General features: G+C 37.4%; 1 protein-coding gene across 2 annotated transcripts; it reads right to left on the reverse strand.

Annotated features, from left to right (window-relative positions):
• Window positions 1-95: 95 nt before the first annotated feature.
• LOC117421094 (BEN domain-containing protein 4-like) lies at window positions 96-25,837 on the reverse strand. 2 transcript variants are annotated; one of them, XM_034035030.3, is made up of 6 exons: window positions 25,237-25,837; window positions 13,933-14,505; window positions 8,757-8,848; window positions 7,749-7,862; window positions 6,520-6,760; window positions 96-3,997 (listed from the first exon to the last, which is right to left on the reverse strand). In XM_034035030.3, exons 1-6 carry the CDS (start codon window positions 25,679-25,681, stop codon window positions 3,765-3,767), a joined length of 1,698 nt encoding a protein of 565 aa, XP_033890921.2. In that variant the 5' UTR covers window positions 25,682-25,837; the 3' UTR covers window positions 96-3,764. The 2 variants fall into 2 exon arrangements, with proteins under 2 accessions (XP_033890921.2, XP_033890922.2); XM_034035031.3 differs by lacking the exon at window positions 7,749-7,862.
• Window positions 25,838-27,574: the final 1,737 nt, after the last annotated feature.

Here is a 27,574-nt window from a genome sequence, read left to right on the forward strand (position 1 = left end):
TCAGTTTGACAATTTTAGATTTCTGCTAAACTAACTACGTTTACATCCCATAATTTTACATTTATAGAAAAAACTTTTGTAAACAGGACTTAAAGCACTTTTAATATGTTCATTGAAAATCAACAGTTTTTAAACAATGTAAGGAATCCTTCAGTTCAATAAGACATACAATTTGTGTAATGGTAACCTTTGATAGAACAGGCACCAGCAAAAAAAAGATTGTGTACAAAATAACTATGACAATAAAAAAAATAGATAAGATTACTGTTTGCTTCACAGTGTTTACATGAACAGTCACTTGAATATAAAATACATAAATTAAGTTAGACAATTCATTACATATTCACTATGTTTATTCTACCTGGTAAGCATTAATACGTACATGAAGACATTTCTGATAAGAAGCCTAGTTTTCTTTTATTTTCTCAAATTACTATAATGTCAAAAGCAAGTCGCCTTTGCAATAAACCGACAGACAATTCTTTTACAAAGGCATTTCAAATAGTTTGAGATGTGTTTTTGAATGATCTGAGAAATAAAAAGCTGCATATTATAACATATTATGCATGTGTGATAAATGAAGTATTAAAAGTAACATTGTTTTGAGCGGTCTGGAAGAAACCTTGATGTCTAGTTTAATATAAGCAAGCCCTTTGAATCTTATAGATGTGTGCTAATGTTAACTTAAGGTAACATTTGGATATGTAAAAAGCGTAAGCAATAATTGTCAATAATATTCTGTACCAAACCATTTTAAATGAAGCTTTTAATGTTGATAATTTTCTTTCTGGTGTATTGTCTACTTGTTAATGTAATGCCTGCCAAATCTTGATTCCAATGGTAAGAGAGAATGGTCTCAAAGCATGTCAGTTCATTAGGGGGATGCAGCTGGTTTAACAAATGAAGGAATAGAGGATTTTGGTATCATGCAGCCAATTATTTCTCCTAATGTTTGACATTCTTCGCAACCAGTGACACAATTTGCAGTAGGTGGCTAAGGCCCTTCTTTCAAGTAGAATCTGATGTGGCTTAATTTAGAAAGTATTACAGACTAACTTAAATAAAGTTATATTTGAACATGTATAATACAGTGTATATCTAGTATTTGCTATAAATGAATCTGCCTTTTGTTGTACTACAATTAGGAGGCATATTTTTTAGCATCAGTGGTTTTTACATACTAGCTGAGCTTAAGTATATATTCATGGGGGAACTATTATAATTATTATTTTTTTTATACCATGTATATCTCTCCTGATTTTCCACACGGAATGGACAGTATGCATTACATCTCTGCATTAAAAAGAGCCCTACCAGATTTAACGGCTTGGGTATGGGCAGGTTGCCTTGTTAAACTTCCATATATTGTAATTGTGAACTAACTCTTACGCTATCAAATATTGGTTTATTTGTTGGCTGTTTCCCATCACCATCAATAGGGAAAAGTATTCCTCAGAATTTTCCCATAATGAAGACATTCTAGAATTTTAAAGCACCAATAAAAGCTTAATGTGCATTTCAATGAGCTGCAGTACAACAAAACAGGTATCCAAACAGTTCACTTTCCATAATTTGCATCTCCCATGATCTTTTGAATTTTTCTATTTTATTTTGATGATGAATGCATTGATTTCCTTTATTCTTGCATTTGGCACTCAATAAAAATGTCACCTGGCTTTTGAAATGAGTTTTATAGTACTTCTAAGGTGCTATATTAGAACATTTTAAGGCTCATTTAATTAACTGTACATTTAAACTGTCTGCTTTTAATTAATGTACTTTTAATTTAAATTGGTTTTGCTGAAAGGAATCATGATTAGATCAATTTAAAACTTTGAATTTCCCTACAAATCTCTGTGTTACACTCTTGTGTTTCATGAGACACATCTATAGGATAAATACCTCATCAAAGGCAACCAAGGTCATGTGGAAGAGATCCTCTAGATTTAGATTTAAACAAGTGCTTTTTATATATGAAACAATGGGTGAAAAACAGGCAGTTGTGTCATGTAATAATTGAATACATAATTTCAAATGTAAGTTTCAAACTGAAGATTGTCTTGTCGACAATATAGATATAATGTACCCCAGTGGACACTACTGAACTGAAAGTAGTTTGTATTGGAAGGTTTTCAGTCCTTTGGATCAAACTCAAGGACAGAAAACAAGCTGCAGTTGTACTTTTACAATAAAGTGCTGCTTTGATAATGTTCTGCTTTTAGGATGGTCTTTCCCCACTAAATCAAGAGGAGAGAATTCACCTGGAGGTGACAGGTTCAAGCAGGTCATAGTCCTCCCTCCTAATATAAAGCAGCAGCACACAATATACTGCCTGGGATGCTTCACCAACATGTGTATCCCCAACACAAATCAGACAATACTGGCATGTAAAAAGTCAAGTGCAAATATATTACTACATGAAAACTGAGCACTAAGGCAGTACATTCAAAATGGGAAAATAATAGTAATGGTTATGTAAAAAAATAAAAAAGGATGAAATGAAAGCCTATTGAGTATGGAGACTTGTTGCATTCTGGTGGCAACACTTACGTTACATACAGCACTTCTAACTATTTGGTCATCCGTGGCTTTGACCCCCTATATTATTGGGTGGAATGCATATTGTTTAAGACTTACAACACACACCTATTAGCTGATAATGGCTGTTACAGTAGATCAGTAATAAGTAAACCATCAAAACGGTCATTGAGGCAAAAAAAGAAGACACCATTTTAGGACAGAATTATTGGCAAGTCTCAGAGGTATTTGGGCATGAACACACTAGCCTCTTTGGAAAAAGGAAAGACCGACGTTAGATTAGGTCTTCAATAATTTAAAAAAAGTAGAAAAAAAGGGCTTTCAGTTATGTTTTTCACTGATTTTTGTTGGTATGATTTAAATTCGTCATGGAACATCTGTACATGTGGAACGAGCAATCTGCGCAATTTGATCAGAAGGCGTTAATATTCCAGTTATGCAATTGGCTAAGATTGTTGACATTTTCAGGTATAATTAATTTACCAATGTGTAGGCCACTGAATTCAGAAAAAGGCCTAACAAGGATGGTAGAAAAGGTTCAGCTGATTGAATCCTGCGCCTGGTTTTCTTCATCTTAAAGTCCACAGAAAAGTGCCCGGTTCCACACACACAATGCTTGCTGAGGGCTGTCTCAGACCTGGACATCCAGACTCAGTCTGATGAATTGCACCATGAATGATATTGAGGAGAGGAAGATCGCAGGGATTTCATTTAGCGCTAAATGGTGGAGAAGGATTACAGACACTGCTCTGAGGTTTCCAACTTAGACATACCTCTCCACATGTTCCCACATTATTGAGAGCAGACAGAAAAAAATGCTTTTCACCTCAAGAATGCTAGCAGCCCTTCTACGGTTTTGTGTTTGAAATGACTCAATTCTTTGTTTCCTACACAAGCTAGGGGAGCCACAAGGCAGTGCGAAATGAGGGACTAAACTTGCAGTGCTTTGAAAGCAGCTGGGGAACCCCTAGCTCCCATTTCAAGACCAATGGCCAGTCACAAAGGGTCTAAGAATGGGCAGGGTTGCAGATAAAACAAACAAAAAAATATGGTAGACACAAGCTTCTAATGAAGTACCAGTAGGCAAGTTAATCAGTAGGCATATTCTTCCATGAAATGCACAGTGCATTGTGCCACTAAATGTCCAGATCATTTTGTGACAGTTTCAGTTTGTTAAAGGAGAGATGAATGGTGATACTGAACTGCTGCAGAATCTTCCTCCCCTTTCAGTCCCCAGACCCGTCTTGGGATTCCTTTAGGAACATGTCGTCCTGTGACAGGTGGCTCTCGAAGCTCTCATAGTACATGCTGCTGCTGCTGCCGCTGCTGCTGCTGAGGAAGGTCCCCACTGCCCGGCCTTGCCGAGCGTGCCCGACGGCGTCGCTGAACACCTTGTTGATCTGTTCTTCTGAAGGCATCCACCAGTCTGGATTGGAGGCACAGTGCATTCTAATAAACTCTGCCAGAAAAAAATAAAATAAAATGACTCCATTATGAATACTGCAACTTGTACAGGAAAAAGTTAAAAGTAGAGGCATTTTGTAAGGAATTGTTTTTAACAGGCGTCTCTGTAAAGTTAGACATGCCTACATTTGAAAATATAGTGCTAAAAAATTCAAATTGTAAATTCACAATATTTACAGTGTATAGATGCTTGTACTGTACAAACACACAGTCTTGTACGTGAATTGGTATTAAGTAGAGTACATAGACAGCTACTGTATATAATCTACTGACTCTAAGAATACATACAGTACAAGATCATATTTCACTAGCGTTCATTGAAAACTTTAAGGCCTGTTTTTCGAAGAGTGTTTTTAAGGGATAAACAGTTCTTTAGAAATGAGAATAAACTTCTAACCCTCTCTAACACAGCTATGAAAAGTCTGAAAACAGTAAGGGTCAACTGCATAATCCACTGCTTGGACTAACATTAGTACCACTGATCATACCAACTGCAGCGTACCAAAAATTGTTTAGTTCATTGAGATCATCACTTAAACTAGATTAAGTCTAGTGCTGATTGCACAGTAGTAAACCAGACTCAAAGCAGTTACAAAAAGATGAACACGAAGGGGAGAGTCTGCTTGCTCTTTGTCCCCCTTTTCTTAATATTTGCTTGCAAATCTGTTCATATGAGTCACACACGTCAACTTTGTTCTTTGTGCCCTTCTTACATCAGCCAGGATATAATACCGCACTTAATATACATTAGTATTATTTATTTCTTAACAGACGCCCTTATCCAGGATGACTTACAATTGTTACAAGATATCACATTATTTTGACATACAATTACCCATTTTATACAGTTGGGTTTTTACTGGAGCAATCTAGGTAAAGTACCTTGCTCAAGGGTACAGCAACAGTGTCCCCCACCTGGGATTGAACCAACAACCCTCCAGTCAAAAGTCCAGAGCCCTAAGCACTACTCCACACTGCTGCTCTATTATACTGCAGGAATGAGTCTCCCCTTGGTCTGCGCATGTGCATGCTTGCCTAAATTACTAGCACCTGATCATTATAAGCGTTTAATAAAAACTTCCAGCCTTTATAAAAATTGACCATGGTCAATTCCAGTGTAATTTTACACTTTCAAATGCTTTTTCAATGCTAATACTGTGAATTGTATGGTTTGTTTTTTTTTGTTTTTTGTTTTTTGTTTTTTTTGTACTTACTATTGTTCTGCTTAATTCTTTGGGGTGTTATAGCCCCAAAGTTAGTCCACTTAGTCACTAAACCACTGGTACTACTGCAAGTTACTCTAAAATTTTGAATTGGGCATATGGTGGGGAAAAAAAAACTCTCAAAGGCAACATTTTTAAATGGAAACAGCATACGACAGTAGACATTAAAAAAATTTGCTTCCAACCCACATTAACTGCTTTGTGTATTTCATAATGAAACCGCAGTAACACTACAGGACTATTGAAAATTGCAACACTTGTCTTTTCAACAGCTTTAACACCTACACTGCAAAAATATAAGGGTCCGTTCAGTTGATCTAAAAAAAAAAAAACAACAGCAACACACTCAAATCATTCAAGCATTTAAAAAGAATAAAGGTTAGAGGTCTTCCAGTAGCTTTCACAGAAGGCTCTATTTTAAAGATTTAACTGGAGACAGTGTTTACTTGACATTTTGTTTGAAATTAAAGGCATTTTCTTGTTTTGTTTTGTTTTGTTGTTGCAAAACATCCTGTATACTGCAAAACAATTTGTTTTACAGTAGCATCCCCAGCAGCAGCAGCAGGCAGTTGATATTGCTACCCATTAGCACTTGTTCTAATTGAGCATTTACAGCCTATTCAGCCGTTTCACCTTGCAGGGCTATGCAGTAAAGCCACATCTAATAGAACTCGTGCTGAGCAAGTTGAGGCTGAATTTTCCACTAGTTCACATGCCCCTCCCAAGCCAGAACAGTATAATCAGAAACTGCAGTCTGCACAATTATATTCCAGGTAATAGCTGTGGAGGGTATTGATGCTATGAACCACATAACAGTTTTTGGTGCATGAATATATTCTTTAATGTGTTTTTAGGTTAATCAAGTGTTGAGTTGCATTAAGCTGCTTGAAACTGAGTCACAATACTATGACTCCAAAATGAGGTTGGCCCAAGCACTGTCAGACACAAGTGAATTGGGAGCAAGTCCCACAGGGACAGTTTTCCCTCTTGCTTTTACCATGATTATACTATGAATTTACCATAATTTACCATGGTTTGTTTTTATTATATGATTTACCATGCCTATCTATGCTTTACAGCGCTTTCCTATGCTTTACCATGCTTTCACAATGGGAAACTTTTATAAGGGAACCTGTATGTTTAATGAAGTCAGGCTTCATTTATGGCCCATTCTTGATGGACTACAACTTTAACTATAGCATACACTGGGTGGTCAAACATTCTAAAATATCAGCTCTTCTTTAGCTAAAGAGTAGCAGAAAACAAAAAAGAAGTACAAATTACAGTTTTATACCTCTGAGGCAGGTAACTTTAACTGGGTTAAGTGGCCGTCTTTCTGGGCCCGACTCTCCTATCTGTACAGATCTCTTCCTCTTTCCAAGTCCACATGAATACTTCAGTTCGTCTGTGGTGAACACAAACCGGATCAGGTAGCGCAGCAGCCTGCGGCCATCTTTCTTGGAAGAGTTCACCGCCTCATCCCACTGCTTGTTGGTGATGTAAACAGGATAGTTGCCTAGCAACTGCTTACTTCCCTTAAAATGAAAACAAGGACTGTTAAACAAAATAACTGATATGATTAAACATCATCTATGTGTGCTGACATCACAGCCAATAAAAAAATAATAATAATTTGAATCATGTATTCTGGTATCAGCAGATATTACCATATATGACAACCAGTGGAGGCACAGAGAGGGTAATAAGCACACTGTACGTGAAAGAATATAGTCAAATACAATACGAAAAGTATATAGGAGGCTAGGATTGACTAAGAACATTTTAATTTGATTGTACAAAGATTGACACAAAGTCAAGGCAGCTATTGTGTTTGCCATGTAGAGTGTTAGAGTCAGTCAAATGAAACATAACATTAAAATTTGATCAATACTAGATACTGTACTTTATAGAACACTGATTCTATACATGTAACTGTTTCAGCTGAGATGCATTCTATTCAGTGCATCAATTTGAGCTTTCTATATACATTTCTAATTGCATTTGACTATAACTATTCATTTACTGCGCACTTATTACCCTCTGTATGTGCCTGCACTGGTTTTCATATAAGGTAATGGTTGTTGATACCAGGATACATGAATCTAGTTTAAAAAAACTAAAAGGTTTTCAAATTAACTTAAAACACACACCGCATTGACACACTAGTATACTATTGCGCAGAAACAACCAAAAAAAAACAGGCTGGTTTTCAGGTTGGCAAGCAGGCAGAAATACCAAATACAGAAAAGCAAGAAGGCAGACAAACAGCCATTTAGGCAAAACAGACAAAAGAAGCTGCACCACCAAGTCTTCATCGCCTGAATTAGATTCATACAGATGGGTATTTTTGCTGTTTGAACACAGCTGTCACCATGGTGCAGACTGATGCTGATATGAGATGAAGGCCTTTGAAGCCCCCTTACTTTCACACCAGGGAGAGTCAGCATCTTTAAGCTAGCAATGCACTGTACCTCTGTAAGCTAGCAATGCACTGTACCTCTGTAAGCTAGCAATGCACTGTACCTCTGTAATAGAGGTGGCCAAACCGCGGCTCACAAGCCACATGCGGCTCTTTTGCAGTTCAAGTTCGGCTCTCTGTGAAATGCTGGGTGATGCACACTTTGCAGCTCGAATGAACTGAAGAAAGAGAAATGAAAAGAGAGAAAAGAGAGAAAGTAAAAATAAACACAAGTTTATTATTTGTGTTCTCTGTATTCATTCATCTTAATTAGTCTTTCTTCTCTCTCATTCTCTTTCTCCTGTTTCTTTGAGCCTGCATGTTCACTCAAGGATATTTTGTCACTTTTTTATGACATGCGTATTTAGAAGCCGGCTGTGCATTTGAAAGTAAATTTCATAATTTTGAATTAAGTGCTAGTTTGTTTCGTGGACAATGGCACTGAGCAAACCCTCCACGAGTAATAAACAAAAGCATGAGGCTTTAAACCAGACTGGAAGAGTTTGCTTTCACTGAAAACAGTGGTAAACCTGTCTCATCTGCAACAAATCGCTTACACACTGTAGCCTGTAGCCTACTACAAGGAGAGCAACCTCAAACGTCATTATGAAACAAATAACAACATATTTTTATCTGAATATCCTCCCTGTATCAGACTTAAGACAGATGCTCCTTTCGGCGTTCAGTAAAGAAGCTGATTTAACGACTCAAACAAGTTTTGTACGGCAAGCATGGAATATCGCTCGTGGCAAACGTCCTTATTCAGATGAATGAATCTTTTTATACAGTTGGAGTGTTGGAGCTAGACTAAAAAATGCATGTTTACATGTTATACTGCAGATCTAAAATTATTATATTTATATCTTACGTCTCGTCATGAGCAGGTACTGTAATCGCCTTCAAAATAAATACAGTGCACCTGTCATCCAGAAAGTTCAACAGTTTAATACATGCAGCAGTCATAAAAATAATAAAATAAACAGCATTCAGAACTTCAAGGGAAGAGCTTGTCAAAAAGAATCCTTACGAAAGTAAGCTGCATTGCATCTCTGTAAACCAGTATTGCACTGTACCTCTGTAAGCTGCTCCTCAGGTTGCGGCTGCACAAACTGGTTGTGCTGCTGAAGCACTCTTTTGAAATAGTCAAGGACATTCTGACAAGGCGCTGAAAAATAAAAACAGCACTATGAGCTAATTTCCCAATTAAACAAATTAGAATTGTGTTATTACATTTGTATTTAAAAGGGCCAGAACACACGACTTCAAAATATATACTTTACATCACACCCTATTTCAACACCGTTTCATTTTTTGAAAACGTAGCAGGCGTACTGGTTTTCGTTTCGAAATAAACCCAGGTTTTAAAAGATCACCTTTCCATTTAATTTCATTTTTTTTCACAGACTGTATAGAATGCCTATATTCATATTTTGTTTTATCATTGACACACAGGAAAGGATGGGGAGCAAAAACAGAGCATAGAGGATAGATTAATGCATTCCTAGTTAAAAAATATAAAAAATATCTACAAGAGACAAACAAGCTACATCAAATACATATGAATTTACCGTAATGAGACCCCCTCCCCCAGCACACACACACACCATAATCAAAGTTAACAGTAAATAACATACAAATTCATACAGGGGTCTACAAATATTACCTGAAGATATTATCAAAAGAGAAGGTTCACTGAACTTACACAGCCATTTTAGAATACATTAAAATGCATGCCATGGTATATAACACAGCTCAAGAACCGCTATTACCTACCTGTTTAGAACGACTTTCCTTTAATGAAACACTAAATAAAAAATAACTTTGGGTCAAGAAATAAACAAAGACGCATCAATTCCCTGTTTAGCATGTTTATTAGACAGAAATCTACAAACAGATATACAGGGTTCTACTCAGAGTGCTGTGTATGGTATTAGCGCCTCACACCCACATAATCTCTCTGATCACACTAACACAGATACTTCTATAATTAAATACACAAACTTCTAATCTTGAAAGTGAAAGAATGGGTGCTGCTTGTCAAAAAACAGATAAGGATGTTCTTACCCGGAAATTCACAGGTGTTGGTATTCTTCCATAACAGTAAACTATTTCTAGACTCCAAAACACCTGTAGATTTTGAGAAAACAAATCTTTTCTGTTTTTGGTTTTTTTAAACTGGTGATGCCTCATATTTATATTTCAGCCTAAATTGGCAATGGCTTAGCTATCAAAATAAAATAAACTATGCTATATATAGACTACAAAACACCTACACATTTAGAGATAATAAATCATTTCTCTTTTGTGAAACTGGTGGTGACCTACATTTTCAGTTAAAATTGGTACAGCTACCGAGAAATGCAAAGACAAAACACCCTAATTAGATTACACCATGTAACAATTATTTTTTATTTTTTGGTTCCTGGGTAGTAAGTGTTATTTCCTAATTGCTTATGCCTCAAAAGTATAGAAAATGGATATTATTCCCCACAAACTTTGTGACCAGGACAGTGATATTTTGAAATTTACCTATTTTCCAGAACATTCCAGATAGATTCAGTGCTGAGTAAACTTGGAGTAACTTCAAGAACTTTCTAGAACTTTCCAGTAATATAAATAGTAGTATAAATACAGGGGCCTTAAGCCCACCAGTTCAGTTTAGTTCCAGCTGCCTAAGTGGATACATATCTGCATTTTTCTGAGATGGCATCAAGGTCATAGGAGACTTCAAAATGGTGGCATTCCTGATGGGTCTCCAAGGCGGTTTTACCAAGTTTCCCTGCTATCTTTGCCTTTGGGACAGCAGGGACACCAAGGCGCACTACCACAGGCAGGACTGGCCACAGCGGACCGAGTTCTCTGTGGGGAGGAACAACGTCAAGTGGGAGCCACTGGTGGACCCCCGGAAGGTGCTGATGCCACCACTGCACATCAAATTGGGCCTTATGAAACAATTTGTCAGAGCTCTAGATAAGGAGTCGGCAGCCTTCAAGTACCTTCAAGACTTCTTCCCTAAGCTGTCTGAGGCAAAGGTCAAAGCCGGTGTCTTAGTCGGACCACAGATAAAGAAGATCCTGGAGTGCAATGAATTCCCCAAGAAGCTCACTAGTAAGGAGAAAGCGGCTTGGAACAGCTTTGTTGCAGTGGTTCGGGGCTTCCTGGGCAATCACAAGGCCGAAAACTATGTGGTGCTGGTTGAGACTCTGGTGAAGAACTACGGCACAATGGGCTGTAAGATGTCCCTCAAAGTCCATATCCTTGATGCTCATCTTGATAAATTCAAGGCGAACATGGGAGCGTACTCGGAGGAGCAAGGCGAGCGCTTCCACCAGGATATACTGGACTTTGAACGCCACTACCAAGGACAGTATAACGAGAACATGATGGGAGACTACATTTGGGGGCTGATTTGTGAAAGTGATTTACAGTATAATCGTATACTTACTATAACTTACTACCCAGGAACAAAAATTGTGTTACATAGTGTTATTATAGTTTGACATTTAAATTGTTGTTTTTCTAGTTTATTTTCAAATACCAACTAAATAAAAAGATGGAGCTCTCCTCTAAAATCTATTGATTGGTCAGGTATTTTCACACACCGTGCAGCAATGTAAATCTGTATGTCTAATGACATTGGGGGCTTTAATATTTTGCCTGTTGCATAGAATTAGCATTGACATACCCCACCCCTCCCTAACATCTTGAGTGTGAGATTCAAAAGTAAGTGGACCATATGTTTTGTGCAAACGTATTAGGCAGATATGGCAAAAGCGATGATGTAATACTTTTTGACTACTTAAGGTAAGAAATGAGTGAATGTACAGGTTCAAAATATTAATACAGTAATCCGTTGCATATCTGACTGTGGTGGGACCAGAGTAAGGGCGGATATGTAAAAAGGCGGATGAATGAATCCTGTTTTAAATACCATTCTACTCAGCTGTAACAATTACTATATTCACACAATTATTGTTTTTAGATTCAGCTTTTATTAGGGAGCTCCCCTCAATCCCTTGTTTAGAAAGATACAGGGTATTAATGCTTGTGACAGAGTAGCCGTCTGCCGTGTGGGTGCGTGCATTCGTTGCTGAGTTAAGGGCAGGAGATTGAGATGGAGGTTGAAGTTGATACGCCCCGCAGGCAAACTGGATTCATTTACATTTCAACACACTGGACAGCTCATGTGACACTACCAGCAATGGCAGCGTACGGAGCAAATACAACACAGTGTGCGAAAACTTTGGTGGGATCTACAATCTCTGAACTAATCTTCTCTATTCAATAATAAACTAACGTTGCTGAAGAGGTTGATCATGGCGGATAAACGGTTAGGATGGATATGTGACGGATTACTATAATTACTGTAATACTGTAACCCAACTGCAATCCAAAAATCGATGAGGAATACTGTAAGACTACTTTCAAGAGTTATTTATTTCTGGTTTGGTAACTTTAGTGGGTGTGTTTCTCCTTCCTGAAATCTGAAAAAATTATGCTTATATGGATACATATAGATTAGGGCTGACAAGAGATTAAAAAAATTAATCGCGATTAATCTCACGATTAAAAAAATTAATCTTAGTTCATCTCGGTTTTAATCGCATATTAAATTGTTGCATTTACTACATCCACCTAATTTAAATTTGTTTTATTACTGATGCTATTGTTTTTATTATCCTTAACTGTAAATAAAATTGTTTAAAATGTATTTATTTAACCAGGAAATTTACAAATACAACCAACACAATAAAATGTGCGGTTCAAGCTTGATCAGCAGCATACAGAGATCAGAAAACATAATACATCTATTTTTAAATGTGATTTTGTGAACTGAAATAAATTAGTTTTTTTAAAATAAAATTATAAATATGTAGCTATAGTAAGCACTTCTAGGAAATGAACTGTTAACTCTGAACATAAAAAAAAAAAAAGAAAACCTGTCGTCATAAGAACATAAGAACATAAGAAAGTTTACAAACGAGAGGAGGCCATTCAGCCCATCTAGCTCGTTTGGTTGTTTATAGCTTATTGATCCTAGAATCTCATCAAGCAGCTTCTTGAAAGATCCCAGAGTGTCAGCTTCAACAACATTACTGGGGAGTTGGTTCCAGACCCTCGCAATTCTCTGTGTAAAAAAGTGCCTCCTATTTTCTGTTCTGAATGCCCCTTTATCTAATCTCCATTTATGACCCCTCGTCCTTGTTTCTTTTTTCAGGTCAAAAAAGTCCCCTGGGTCGACATTGTCTATACCTTTTAGGATTTTGAATGCTTGAATCAGATCACCGCGTAGTCTTCTTTGTTCAAGCCTGAATAGATTCAATTCTTTTAGCCTGTCTGCATACTTGCACTCTTTCTAGAGCATCATATCCAAAAACTGCAAACTAACAATTGTTAGGCTTTACACACTACGCGCAAAAAAAAAAAAAAAAGAGAGAAACGCAGCCTAACTCATTTAAAAAAAAAAAAAAAGTATTATCACACTTAGCTTGATTCGTGGGCTTGCAGCGATCCTGCATTTCTGTCGAAACTGGTGGGTTTAATTTGTTGCTGTTTATTGTCTGTAGCAGAAGAGCTGCTCGTGTATTTTGAGAGATGAAGGCGTGTTCAGCACGCAACAGACTAGATGTACTCGTGTTTGATACTGGAACTCACTTTGACAGTAGACAAGAAAGCGTCTTTCTGTCCAGTGAGCCGTCAAAAAAAAAAAAAAAAAAAATCCCATTCATTTTTAGTCCTTTGCTCCATTAAGAGGTTCAGGGACTAACTTTCTATTTAAACAATAACTGCACTCAGACACTCAATACAATGTTGCTGCGGCTGGGATTGAAGTACGGTGTGCCGAAAGGCTCAATACACAGCAATGCGATTAACGTGCGTTAAAATAATTAATCTCTAAAAACATTTACGCATTAATCGCAGAAGTTAACTGCGATTAATTGACAGCCCTAATATAGATATATTTATAAAGATTTCTAGTCAGAACATTTTTCTGAATTTCTTAAGCTTCTTTTTCATACTACTATATATCTTGTGACTGTTCTGAGCCTGACTGTTTAGACTTTGTATTTGCAATTACAGTAGTTATAGAGAACCTTACTGCAATTATATATTAATACACTGTCCTAAAACTAATAAACCATTAGAAATAAACTGAATCCGAAAAAGGCACAAACAGGTTGCATCACAGAGGATATATCCTGTGTAAAATATATAGTTTCAAAACATACAAACCCAGTGCTCACATACCTGGCACACTGTCCAGTTTTCTTCTAAGGTCCTCATTTTCCTGCTGAAGTGACAGGACCTCTTGTTCCAGCTCCAGACACCTGGGACAACACCTCTCCTCTTCCTCTTCCTCTTCCTCTTCCTCTGGGAGCGTGGAAGATGGGTGGCCATGAGACTCTGAGGTGGCTGGTGATGTCCACCCTCCCAGAGTATGGGTCGGGGAGGTGGATAAGGGATCCAGGTCGTTGCCGTGGTGACAGTAGTCATTTAAAGCTGAGGTACTCTGAGAGGGCCGGCTCCCAGCGATCAGGTAGCTCTGGAGAGATTCAGTGAAGACGCGGAGGAAGGTGGAGGTCTGGTGCTTCTTCTGTGCGTATTGCAGCTCCATGTCCGGACTGTCTGAAGTCTGAGGTTCCCCATGAGCTCCCTTTGCCAGCTGACACTCACCTGACCTTTCCTCGTAAGATGTTTCTTGTTTTATGTGGGACATTACTGACTGGGTCGGTTTGGGGTCCAGGAACTTTCCATTGTTATTGAGGAGACTTAGCACTCGACTGCACTGCTGGGCAAAGGCATCTAAAATCATGCGATTCTCTGCAAGACATAAAGTAGAGCAAAAATATATCAGTAAACAAACACGCTTGCTTGATTAAATCAGTCAGTTCCCACCCGCCTTAAGTAACAATATTTCTGAGTCAACAGTCAACATTAAAGCGGGAGCGGTTTGCAGTACCACGCAAGTGGTAAACAGACATACACGATCTAGAGCTACAGGTACGCAATGGTCACACAGGAGTGGTTAACAATTACATCTAGCATGAACTTTGGTGAGTATCAGACATACTATTGCAATCCAAGTGTGTTTAGATCTGTGATATTTATTTTTTCACCTTGGTTTTAGAATGTGATATGAAAATGTATTTTTGCTAGACATACTTCAAAGATTTACAATGTTAAAAATACTGTTATTACAGTAAAATGTATTTACTGTACTTTCAAGTCCCTTATTTTAACACAAAAGCATGATACGTTAATGCCACACACAACAACTTTGACAACCATTTGTACCAGTACAATAAACAGAACAATAAAAACAAATTGGAAGGGGCAGGTTTCGAGTAGCCAGTTAAGTATGTACCATTAATTGTAATGCAATGCACTTATTTGCACACGCAAGATGATTCAATTTAACTCCTGCTCTATGTATAAAAGGGCAAATTGTACAATGCTTGTCTTCATGAGGGGTCCAACATGTGTTCTATTTGCAAGCTGACAAATCTCTTACCGATTCCCACACAGTGTATTCTGGTACAGGCTAGTACAGTACCCTAAAGCAACACATCAGACACTTAACACATGCATCAATCTCATAGGTACTGTACCAACGGACCCTTGATTAATGGAGACCACAGAACTATTTTTGGTGCCTATGTTAGCGAGGTTTCAATTGTAAGTCAGTGTTGTGGGAGGAAATGAGCTCTGGCCCCAGCCCCTTGCATTAGCCAGATGTCTGCCCCAGATGTAATGGTTACAGTACCTGATGTAAAGCTGCAGAGGTTTAAAGCTGTCGAATTCTATTCTGGCAATCGAATGCTATTTGCTGGCTTAAACCCACCCGACCAAACCCTCTGTTTACCGTAGATGAAGCAGTATGTATGTGTTCCCATTCTCATCAGACTGTATTCTTATCTTCTGGCACCACCAAACTTAGTACAGTTCATGGCATCTGAAGTCATTCTAGTGACTCCAGCCAAGTTAGAAATAGAAATACAAATACAGTAGACCCAAGTTATACAAAGATACCCGAGGGATTCCAAGCGAGGGAATGTTGATAGTGCCAGTTATTTCTTGTTACTTTTTTATATCACGTCTTTATTGGGCTGAACCTTTCTGTAGATGTTACATAGATACTGCTGATTTTTTGTCTACTTTTGTGCATTTTCAACATTTGAGGCATCTCCATCTAGCTTCCTATGTACTTACCTATGTGTTTTTACTTACAAAAATTTTAATTTGAACTTTTCCTATAACTTTAAAGAGTAAGTAGCGGGGTTCCAAAAAATATAGCGTTATACGTCCCCATGTGTTTCTACAACTGTTTAAATAACGTACCTGTAATTTTCAGAGTTAACATCCTGACAGCTTTTTAAACGTATAACTTTAAAGTCTGTTTCAAAGCTCTTTTGAAAATGGCCGCTCTAGTGCACTGAGGTTTGAGATCTGTCCTCTAAATCACTGCAGGAAAAAAAAAAAAAACATAACAAGTATTCTGGTTTTTCTTTTCCATACCACATCATGGATCGTTATTGCTGTGTTACCTGTTTGACAATGTGGGCAATAATCCTTACACTAATAGTGCACTAGAGCAGTCATTTTGAAAAAAGCTTTGAAACGAAAAGAAAAATGAAAGGTACATTATTTAAACACTTGTAGCAACACATGTGTAAGGTTATATTTTTCTAAAGCCCGCTACTTACTCTTTAAAGGCTCTTAAAATCTTATCAGATCTAAAAAATAAAAAAAAAAAGAAATTCTCAGTGTACATTTATCTCAGTTGTATTTTAGCAACATTTTGTCAGTAGGCCTGTGATTCATTTTATTGCCAGTGTCATGGCTTTAAAGAAATACCAAATAACAAAAGTTATAAATATAATGAGTCTTGTTTTGCCAAATTTAGCACTCATGAATGCAAATATCTTTTTCACAGTATGTGGGCCCACTTTTTTTCATTAATAACAAACTGTACCTTCACAAGATTAAATTGTCTGCCCACCTCCCCCCCCCCTCCCCCCGAGTACAGCTTAGGTGCAATCGATAGCTCTTTTTAAAGTGCATATTACAGAAAATCATGCAAGGTCATAAAGCTGTACCTTTGTTCTTTGTAGTTGATCTGTGTGAGGAAGTTTTACATTCAGGATCTCTCTCTTTTTTTTAAACAAAGCAGCAGTTACCTGACTTTGGCATTTGAACAAGGAGGGCTGACTGATCCATGTGGTACAGTACCCCCTGCTGTGGCCTGAAAGCTGTCTGCCGCCTACAAAGTCAATGCAGATGTTGCTCTAACCGGCACCTATACAGGGTGTTTGCTGTTCATTTGAATTTAAATCTTATTTCAACCTTTATCTTCAAGAAGTATATTTGGTAGTGTATAATTAAGCGATAACAACAGGACCTGTCGAGTGCAGTCAATAACGTCTAAGACAAAGTCAAGAGAAATTTACTAGCAAGGGTGGCTTTTGTTTCTAAGCACACTTTACCTGTCCTTTACTTATACTGTAAAGTATAATTACATGACAAGAACTTTAGTCCTTCTCAGAGCTTGACTGCAACTGAATCAGTCTCGGCAACAGGCTGTTGTTTATACACAGTCAATGGACCCTTTACAACATCTGATTATCCGAACAGCATATTTTATCACAGGATAACAGGATTTGGAATCCCAATGAAGTGAATGGCAGACAGATTCCACTTGTCATATTATATACGGTATAAACATACTTTACTGGTACAGTAGTTGACTAATTACTGTACACATATAAAACATTTCAAACCTCTTTCTCAAATGCACTTCTTTACAGCTGTGTGCTCAAATACAGGCTGCAGTGCACACTTCATTAACACGATCATTGCACACCATAGGAAACTCCCTCTGACCACTAGAACATGTTCCCACTCACTAAACACCTTTTAAAATACCAGCATTATGATAATTCTCAACTGAAAGGAAATTCCACTTGCCAAAGATCTGTGAAGATCTCCATGGAGACAATACAAGATAAACAAACAGTAACTTGTGTTTAAGCAACTAAATGCACACGCTTTGGACAACCACCAAAACAGAATGTATAGACTTTGCTTTGCATAGTAAAAAAAAAAAAAAAGTTACTTTACAATTTCCCAATACTGTAAAAAAAAATGTAATGTTAACTAATTACAATACATCTGTTTAATCTCTACTTGTCCATGGCTGCCAATTGCACTGTACTGTAGTGTTTAAGTATTCATTGCTAAAATCCATGATGTACTGCTCTATTTCAGTTTCACCTCTTTTTTGTGGTGTGTGTGTGTGTGTATAAAAAACACTTTGGACTGAACCACTAAGAAAAGGGCAGAAACACCATAGATGAGCTTCATTTTAAAAAGACAGCAGGCGAATATCAGACAGACAAAAAATATTAACTAGGGAGAAAGACGCAATTACTGGTAGTTTAAAAAGATAATTATGATTACAGGGATAATTTGAAAATATAATTATCGTCCAACCATAACTGTAGGTAGCATTCCTTCTAAGGACAACTACGCACTAATGTCCAACTCAGCAGCCATTACCTGCAGGAAATGACAGTTAAGTGTCCGAGCAGTAGGCGAAAGACAAGGTCAGTTATCTACAGGTACTATAATGCTTGCACTTGAGGATATTATTATTATTATTATTATTATTATTTATTTCTTAGCCGACGCCCTTATCCAGGGCGACTTACAATTGTTACAAGATATCACATTATACATTATTTCACATTATTTTTACATACAATTCCCCATTTATACAGTTGGGCTTTTACTGGAGCAATCTAGATAAAGTACATTGCTCAAGGGTACAACAGCAGTGTCCCCTACTGGGGATTGAACCCACAACCCTCTAGTCAAGAGTCCAGAGCCCTAACCACTACTCCACACTGCTATTATAAATCAAACACATGTTTTTTTGCGTAGGAATACATTTTTTTAATATGAATACATTTGTTTTTGGGTTCTATTATGGTCTGGAGCACTTAGGCTGACTGAAAATTTTGCTACCGTTTAAAGATAATGACTGCTCAACTAAGAACCTGATTGGATGAGATGAAATTAGATGTTTAGAATGTACTGTATAAGCATGACCTGCAGTTCAATATTACATATTACTTTTTATAGTTATATTTTTATGAATTCCGTATTTTGTAAAACAATATTATACGAATAACAGATTTAGCATAACTGAGAAACCCTCAACATGCTGTTTGTATAGTACTATAGCTGTTATTGCAAGATTGATTTGTCTACGAACCCTTCAAATATTATTTTATTTTCACAATTCAATGCCCAAATCACAATAAATGCAAAATACAGGCAATGCACTGCAACCCAGATTACATAAAGACAGAAATCAGAATCAGCTTTGAAGATTTTATTTTAGGAGATATTATCAATCAATATTGTCTAACTAACCATACAAGAGGAAGATTAGACAATTAGCAAACTGAAGACTCATTAAAAGGAGCCTTTGCAAACAACTACATTCCTGTACTGTAGCCTACATATTTGCAGTTAATTGAATACTGTTTCCAGGCAAAACACGGGTTCTACTGTAAGTAGGACAGCAAATGCATTTCACAAGCACATTAGACCCCTCATTTTAACTGGCAAATCAATTTCCACTGCGGCACGCATGTTACTAAATAGTTATGTCATTACAAGGCATGCAGTCAAAGCGAAAGTTCAGCTGTGGTTTCTCAGTACCACTGCACCGGTTTCCTGTTGCTCTAAGAGTACCTGATATTAGAGGCTGATAAGACTCGCAGCACAGCTCAGGAGAGCAAATTTGATAAATGTTTCAATATAATCTTCAGCATTGTGTGCTCATATGAGCGACACACCAGTTATTAAATAAACGATCCGAAGAACAGTTGCTCCTTTACATCTTTCTTCTCTTTGGATCATAGTGACTTCAGTATGCATGCACTGACGAGCTCGGGGATGCTTAATGACTACATTTATCTAAACTGTACAAAATGAAGACTTGAGTCAGTCTGTTGTGACCCTAAAGCCTATGAAAAAATACTTGTATAACCCTGAGTGCCTTATGTTAAAGGAGATTAATGCTTCTTAATTAGTCAGGGAAAATAAAATCTAATTATCAAGTTTGGTAGAAAACACAGTATGGAAGCATGGTACGTTTTACTCAAGTTATCACAGGAACTGGCTCATAGTTGCACAGATGTGTTGATTTATGAATATGTATGTATTTCAGTTTAAAACGCTGAGATATATTTAACTCAGATGCTTCAGTGAGTGGCTCATAAAATATCATTAGGAACAACATGTGTTACAGTGTTAGATTTATTACCATCCTTCATTTTATCCCCAGTCTTCCTAAAAGCTTTTAAATGCCATGTGTTTTATTACATATAAAACCAACAAGATTTATATTTTTTGTACCAGGATATTAAATTACAATGCCTGCAATTATTGTTGTCATCTCGCACACTCTGATCATCACAAACACCAAACCTCAGAACTACAGATGTAATTCAGCTCCACCTTCGTATCTGAAACCATTTTGTCAACAAGTATTTACTTTCTCTATCTTTCGTGGCCTTGACTTCTCAGTTTGCTGAGGCTTGCTGTCCTTCATAATAACTCTGTTTGATTCTTGGATTATTACTGGACCCCGATTCGATCTTCAGAGATGCTGCTTCTTATTAGCTTAATCCTTCTACACACAAAACGCACTAGAAAATCCAACCCCTCACTAGATTTAGTGACTGAAAATTTGAGGACTTATCAAACGTTTGCACCCTGAGTAGAAATCATGGCAGTGTCACTGGCCAGAGAAGGACAGCAAATGCTCGGTATCCTTTGAGAACATTCTGTGCACTATTCAATACCCAGGACTCCCTCTAAACAAAACTGAGAGAATGCAAGGTCAGAGATAGTGTTACCAATTGGCTTAGGAACTTCGCCTGAGAAAATACTGTCACCTGGCATATTATTTGAATAAAATGTTTGTTTCCATTTGCAGGATGTGATAGCTGAATATTACTCATATTGTTTTTTTTGTTTGTTTTTATCACAAACAAAGAATATAGACTATACTATTTTGCTTTTTTTTGGGGGGGGGGGGGGGGGAGCTCATTCCAAGGTGGAAGATCAATAGACAAAGGGTAACTGTGCATGTTTCTTTTCATAATTTGGAATCCTAATGACATTTCTAATAACATGAAATCTCACAAAGCAGATGAAAAGTCGGATATGGTTTTAAATCATACAATTGTGGTGTGCTTTGTCATGGAACGGCACATGTAGATACTCCTTCGTTGCCATGTAAAATGCATCATCCTACATTAATCAGTCAATCATGATGAGTTTTACCATCAGTAATATAGTTGAATTCACATCTCCAAGCAACAGGCAACAGGCAACAGACAGGCAACCTGGCCTTAGCAACGCCAGACTTTGTTTAGTGCAATGCATGATGTCGCATCCTCAGACAGTCAACGAATCTGGATCAGGGATCTTATGAAGTTGATCTCCCTTGACTTTCATTTTAACCTGCTTCAGTATGGTCAGACATCGCTTCTACAGTATCTCAAGCCCTCTGTATATATTTGCTTTCTGAGCTGTAATGAACATCATACCAAGTGTTGTTCGTGTGCGAGCACCCCATGTCGCTTTACAAATCAAAAGAAACTCTACAGTGCTAATTAAGCAAAAGGCTAATAAAAAAAAAATCCAGTCTTTAACCTCGTATTAAAAACGCTGTCTGTCTCTGCACTTCACGTAATGTACACTAGACAGCGAATTCCAGAATTGTAGCGCATGATGATTAAATAAACTTGCAAAAGAACACTTCATCGGAATCTAGGAACCACGGAACCGCAAAGGCTTTTTACAATTGAAGTCAAGCAGATAAACTTTTCAGCTAATGCCTTCCTTGGTGTTGTTACGATGTACAGTACTTTAAAACACTGATGAAAGCTTTAGCTAGAACATTCAAGTTTCTTTTAGTTTTACCTCAAACATCACTTATATAAAATATGCCCATGTATTTACTGCATGAACAGTGAGTGATCTTACAGCTTGTTTTTACTGCAGATTTCATTCACATTCTTCCTTAAACTATAAAAAAACTAGACCCGAAGATCTCTTCAACACAACAAAATAAAGACCAATGTTAATGTAGCTGAATTACTAGTAATAAGAAGTAAGAATATGGATTTCCAAGCCTTTAAATACCAAAAAACAAACAATAATTATCAGTGGCTTCTATGCTGATTGTCATTGTAAAGAATTATTTATAATTATCAAGTCTTACATGACATTCTAGCAACGGCAATGAAATCAACTGCTGTAACAGCACACAGATATACAGCACCTGATGAATGATGGATTATGAAGACACAGACTGCTTTTTGTAGTAAGATAATGGATGAAAATGAAACTACAGCACTGGAAATATGAAACTTCGTATGAGCCAATGGCTTGTTGCGAATCACAGAAAATTGCAGAATACAAAGAAAAGGAAACAATACATTTCTTCATGGTGACTCAAAAGGTGTTTCTCCTTTAGATTTTTCTCTTTTGTGCTCCGTTTAACAGCTAATACACATGCTAACCCAACATGCTTGAGTGGCAGACTATGGGGGCCTTAGAACAAGAGATTAGAATTCTTATCACAGAATTCGCAGGTGTTCTGTCTATTTGTAGTAAAATTCACAACTGTTTTTTTTTTATTATTAGCAGTCTCAACCAGGAATGAGATACAAATTGGCCAAAACAACACCTTCACATTCCCAGATAACAATATCCTATCTCTTTTGTGAATACTGTAGGTCCTATTATTTTGTTGGTTTTGAAAACAGGTATTTTTTTTTATAGTATGGAGGTGGGGGTGTAAATGATGCCAAGTCAAAACTAGATAGATTGAATATAGGTTCGACTGTACGTATTATGTTGTTTTGGTGTTAAAAAGCAATAAAAAGCTGCCTGCTGGTTGTTTTGTAGATCCACAGACATGCTGTACCATAAACAGGCTAGGATTTATTAAATACTCACAGCCGTTGAGTAATAGTTTCCTTATCAATTTTAAGGCCTATATTTGAACATCTGCAGCCTGCATGAAGCCGGGACATGCATATGTTCACTTGCACAGTATTCTTCCTCTACAGTACGTATATTATTTTGTCCTAAAAGTTCATCTTCATAGGCAATACAGTGTCTGCACACTTTTATGGTTTTGCCTTAAAAGCGACCTCACTGCCACCTGCATAGTGGAAAGAATCTGTACATGTGAATAAAAACCTGCAAATTCCCTGTGAAGCAACTGCGGTATACCCTGGTTCAATCACAGTGAGGAGTAGGAAAACATAATAAAGCACAGACCAGCACTGCAAGTCAGTGAAAAGTATGGTAAAATATAGTAAGAATGCAAAGAACTGTATTTGCACTATACTGCAAAATAACAGTGCAATACTAAACTCGTACGGGCACAAACAAATTACTGGCAGCGTAAATAAATTGTGTATCCTGTGCTGATCCAGTCCCTGTTGGACAGTTGACGCAAATCCGGGCTAGACAAATTCACTTTCCATGCACCGTGCTGTTTTTTTAGAAAACTACTTTATTATTATTTATTTCTTAGCTACGCCCTTATCCAGGGTGACTTACAATTGTTACAAGATATCACATTATTTTTTACATACAATTACCCATTTATACAGTTGGGTTTTTACTGGAGCAATCTAGGTAAAGTACCTTGCTCAAGGGTACAGCAGCAGTGTCCCCCACCTGGGATCGAACCCACAACCCTCCGGTCAAGAGTCCAGAGCCCTAACCAATACTCCACACTGCTATCCTATTATACTGCAGTAATGAGTCTCCCCTTGGTCTGCGCATGTGCATGCTTGCCTAAATTACTAGCACCTGATCATTTTTATATCAAAAATAAGTTACAGTATTTCTAAAAGGCAGGGTGGGGTGCAAGGCAAGTTGACTTGTCCTGCCTTATAAATGCAGACAGTGCCATATATATATATATATATTTTTACTTAAAAGCCTTGCTTGTTATTTATGTAACAAAATGTTGGGCCCCATTCACAAAGCTTTAATGCATGACTTATTTAAACTTAAATATTACCTTTTTTTATGAATTATTGGTTAATATAACTATATGCATCAGGTAAGAATGAATACCATACAATATGTGCTAGTATGATCATACCAGTATTGTGCTCTTATGCATGCAATATGTTTTTGAATCAATTACAGTAAATCCAATGGGCAACATTTTTTTTTCTAGCTTTGGTTTGTTTCATTGTGATTGTTATTAGCCCACTAAACTACAGTACCATTGGTACTGTATATGCCACTAAAAACTACTAGCCTACTAGCATTTGCAGTCTTTATGAATAATTCCAATATCAGCCCGCAGCCATATGAAAACATAAGACCCTATATGGTATTATGCTAGCAAGAAAGCACCTAGTTGCAGGTAGGAGCAATTCATGCATTTCTGTTGAGTGGTTTCTTGTTAGTATGCACATTGTCACACAGTACTCAACACCAATAACACATGCTGGTAGGCCAGAAGGTACATACGTTACTGGCCCATTCCCGATGGGATGATTATTCTTAATAATGTTCAATTGCATGGGCTGATAAAAATCAGACTGGCTGTGAATGATGGAAGACAACAATTCTGAGATGTGACATAGCAATACTCTCAAGGTCAGTCAGTGCAGGATTCAAGATGGACTCAACCAAGTTTTGGCACCCAAATCCCACGTCTAAAAACTCATTAAAATGATATCATATAAAGTGAAATATAAAATGACATAAATTACATTCTAAAAGTTAAAAAAATAAACATTATTTGCCATTGATGTGTGATCCTTAAGGCTTTATAAAACGAATGGCAGAAAAAGTACCCCACTCACAAACACAGTGTCACAGGAGCCTGGCGGGTATGACATTGATAAATAAGGTGCCACTGTCATTACAAGGTTTTGTAAGGTTGAAGTGGTTGCCTGCTTCTACTATTAACTGGGCTCCTAACTGAACTCTCATCTGTAAGCACGCATCTGTCACTGTCACTAAAACTCTCTGTCATTCTGACATATCACTGTATGCAGTCGATATTGTGTTTTCACATTAACATATCCAAATAACCCTTGAGTTTTTCCACATAAATTGAAAACTAGAGGTTACAATGAATAACGCCGTCTGGGCTGCTTGCTTATAAAGTTACAGTACATTGCATTCTTCGTTATCCAACCACACAACTTCTGATTCTATAGAGTACATTATTACAACAGTAAAGGTTTATAAGTTTCAGTGGCTAAGAAGAATACAAAAACAATAATTCAAACACTCAAGACAAACTGCAATTACTTAAAAAAATACATTAAACTAAATTTGAAATCTTTACAAACAAAATTAAGAGCATTTAAATTAAAATGTAACGATTTGTATCACAGAAGACAAAGTATGCGTGCCGCCTTAGATAAAATAAATAAAAATTAGACCAAATATTAAAAAAACAGAGAGAGACAGTGAGAAAGTAAATACCTGCACTGAGCCCCAGGTTTGAGTCGGCGGTCTCTTGCCCAAGGTTGGCAGTGTACCTGGAGGTCAGATGACCCGCTGGGGGGGTGATCCTTTGCTGATTGCTGAGGGATGTTGCTGAAGATGAGGTGGATGTTGCCGCTCTGCTACTGGGCCCGTTCTCGTAAGGGAAACGCTGCTGCTGATGGTGCTGTTCACTGCTGCTGATGATGGAGGGCTGCTGATGTTGAAGGTGCTGCTGTTGTTGTTGATGCTGGTGGTGGTGATGATGGTGATGCCCTCCTCCCCCGGCACCCAGCTGCGGGATCTCCACCATGGTCGGTCTGTCATACCTCTTGCTAACTGGCCTCTTGCTGGGGAATGTCTTGAGAGCGCTGTAGGGGCTTCTCTGCTTGCAAATGTTGGGTACGCAGGGTGCCTCCTCTGCCTGCTGCATCTCCTCCTCCATCGTTGTCTCTCTCTCTCTCTCTCTCTCTCTCTCTCTCTCTCTCTCTCTCTCTCTCGCCCTTCCCGTCTTGTCCTCTCTCTCTCTCTCTCTCTCTCTCTCTCTCTCTCTCTCTCTCTCTCTCTCTCTCTCTCTCTCTCTCTCTCTCTCTCTCTCTCTCTCTCGTCGGAGACTGAAACGGGTGCTTGCTTACTTACTGACAGGCTGTCCGGCCAATCCTCAGGCGAGCGTGCAGAGTTAATGCACAGTTTATGATAATTCCACCAACAGGGGGACACGCGGGCGGGACCTGCCGCTGTATTTTACCCGTCTATTAAAGTAAAGGGGGTTTCCCCCACCTTACTCTCTGAAGCAATCTGAAAACATGTTTGCTAGAGCTACAGTTACATGTCAGAACACCCAAGAAGCGCTAGTCTGAGACAGACGCACATAGATTGATTTTGTGAGAACTCGGTGAGAGGTGGTACACTATCTCCTACTGTATTTACATGACAGGACAGACATTTGTAGTATTTAACTTACCTGTACCTATCTCCTATGCTGCCCGAAAAACAGTTGTCACAATATTCCTGTGCCCAGCATGGTCGCAAGAATAGTAAACACTTTGCAGAATTGGGTCCCAGGTTCCACGCACAAAACAAACAAACAAAAACACAATTCCTAAATATTTCCTTATACAAAATGAATCGTTAGTATATGCCATTTTTTATATACATTTCTATTTATTTACATAAATCTGTAGGAATGTCTACATTATTCTGTAGAAATCTATAGGGATGGCTGTATTATTCAAATCTGTTTTTGGACAGTACTATTGTATGAAAGATTGGACACCAGGTAAACTGTAATCTTACTCTTATTAAACTATTGCAGAGGGATTGCTTGGTTCTCTGATGTAGATTCATTTTGCTAAGTGAAAATGGTAGGATCGCACACCTAAGTCATACATTTGTGCTTGTGAGGTAGTATGGTTCACCTGCAGTACAAGTACCAATCTTAACCCCTCCTCTAAGACACTTGGAATAGACTAACGTCTAATGTATACTAAAGTAGCATAAACACATACAATGCATAGAAACCACATATATTTACCAAAATGTCATTGGGAACATAACCATAATTTCAACCAGCTGCACCACATACAATCCTGTAGAAAACTATGCCTATATCTATATCATCTATCTATATCATAAATATATATGGGTTGCAGTGAATTACAAGCAAATAAATTGCATCAAGGTGTTCTTTTGTAAAATGTCTCAGAATCCTGAGATGCCCAACCTATTTGTAATTAAGCAGGCTGTGTGTTATTGTTTAGATTATTATTTAATTATGGAGAATGTTAATTGCTATATAAAAAAAATCTCAGCACAAATTCAGCATAGTGAAGTAAAATGTAAGTAGTAGTAGTTTAGGGATTCTCCCACAGGTCACTACCAGCATGGGACTAAAACCATAAAGTACTGATGCATTAGATAATGTTGTTAAGACCAAACTACCAAACTGCTACTGACTTTTCTGTCGGTAACATCATTGATTAATTCTAGCATGTGAAATATGATGGATAAATAACAACTAGGATGCTGGTAAGAGGCAGGGTTGGGCAAATTAATGTGCACAGTTAAGGCATTGAATTAAATTAAATAGTGATCAAGATCAATTAAATTAAATTAACAATGAATCATTTTTGTATCATTACTTCATTAAATTAAACACTACCACAATTAACAATGTAGATAATAAATAAGACATTTCTTTTTTTTATTAACTTTACTTAGTAAAAAAAGAACAACAAAGCAAATAAATGCATTCTAAATATGCATATGCAATTTTATTTTCAAACTGACAAAGTAAAATTATAACTTCAGTAACAGTAGGCTTTGTTCCATTTAACAA

The sequence above is a fragment of the Acipenser ruthenus genome, chromosome 1, assembly GCF_902713425.1.
Source record: "Acipenser ruthenus chromosome 1, fAciRut3.2 maternal haplotype, whole genome shotgun sequence".
In the NCBI taxonomy this organism is placed as follows: domain Eukaryota; kingdom Metazoa; phylum Chordata; class Actinopteri; order Acipenseriformes; family Acipenseridae; genus Acipenser; species Acipenser ruthenus.

Coding starts and splice junctions, on each gene's coding strand:
- LOC117421094 (XM_034035030.3), bottom strand. CDS start 25,681: ATGGAGGAGGAGATGCAGCAGGCAGAGGAGGCACCCTGCGTACCCAAC. Junction 14,506..25,236: donor AAACCTGGGGCTCAGTGCAG/GTATTTACTTTC, acceptor TATGTCTTGCAG/AGAATCGCATGATTTTAGAT. Junction 3,998..6,519: donor TAAAGTTACCTGCCTCAGAG/GTATAAAACTGT, acceptor TTTTTCTGGCAG/AGTTTATTAGAATGCACTGT.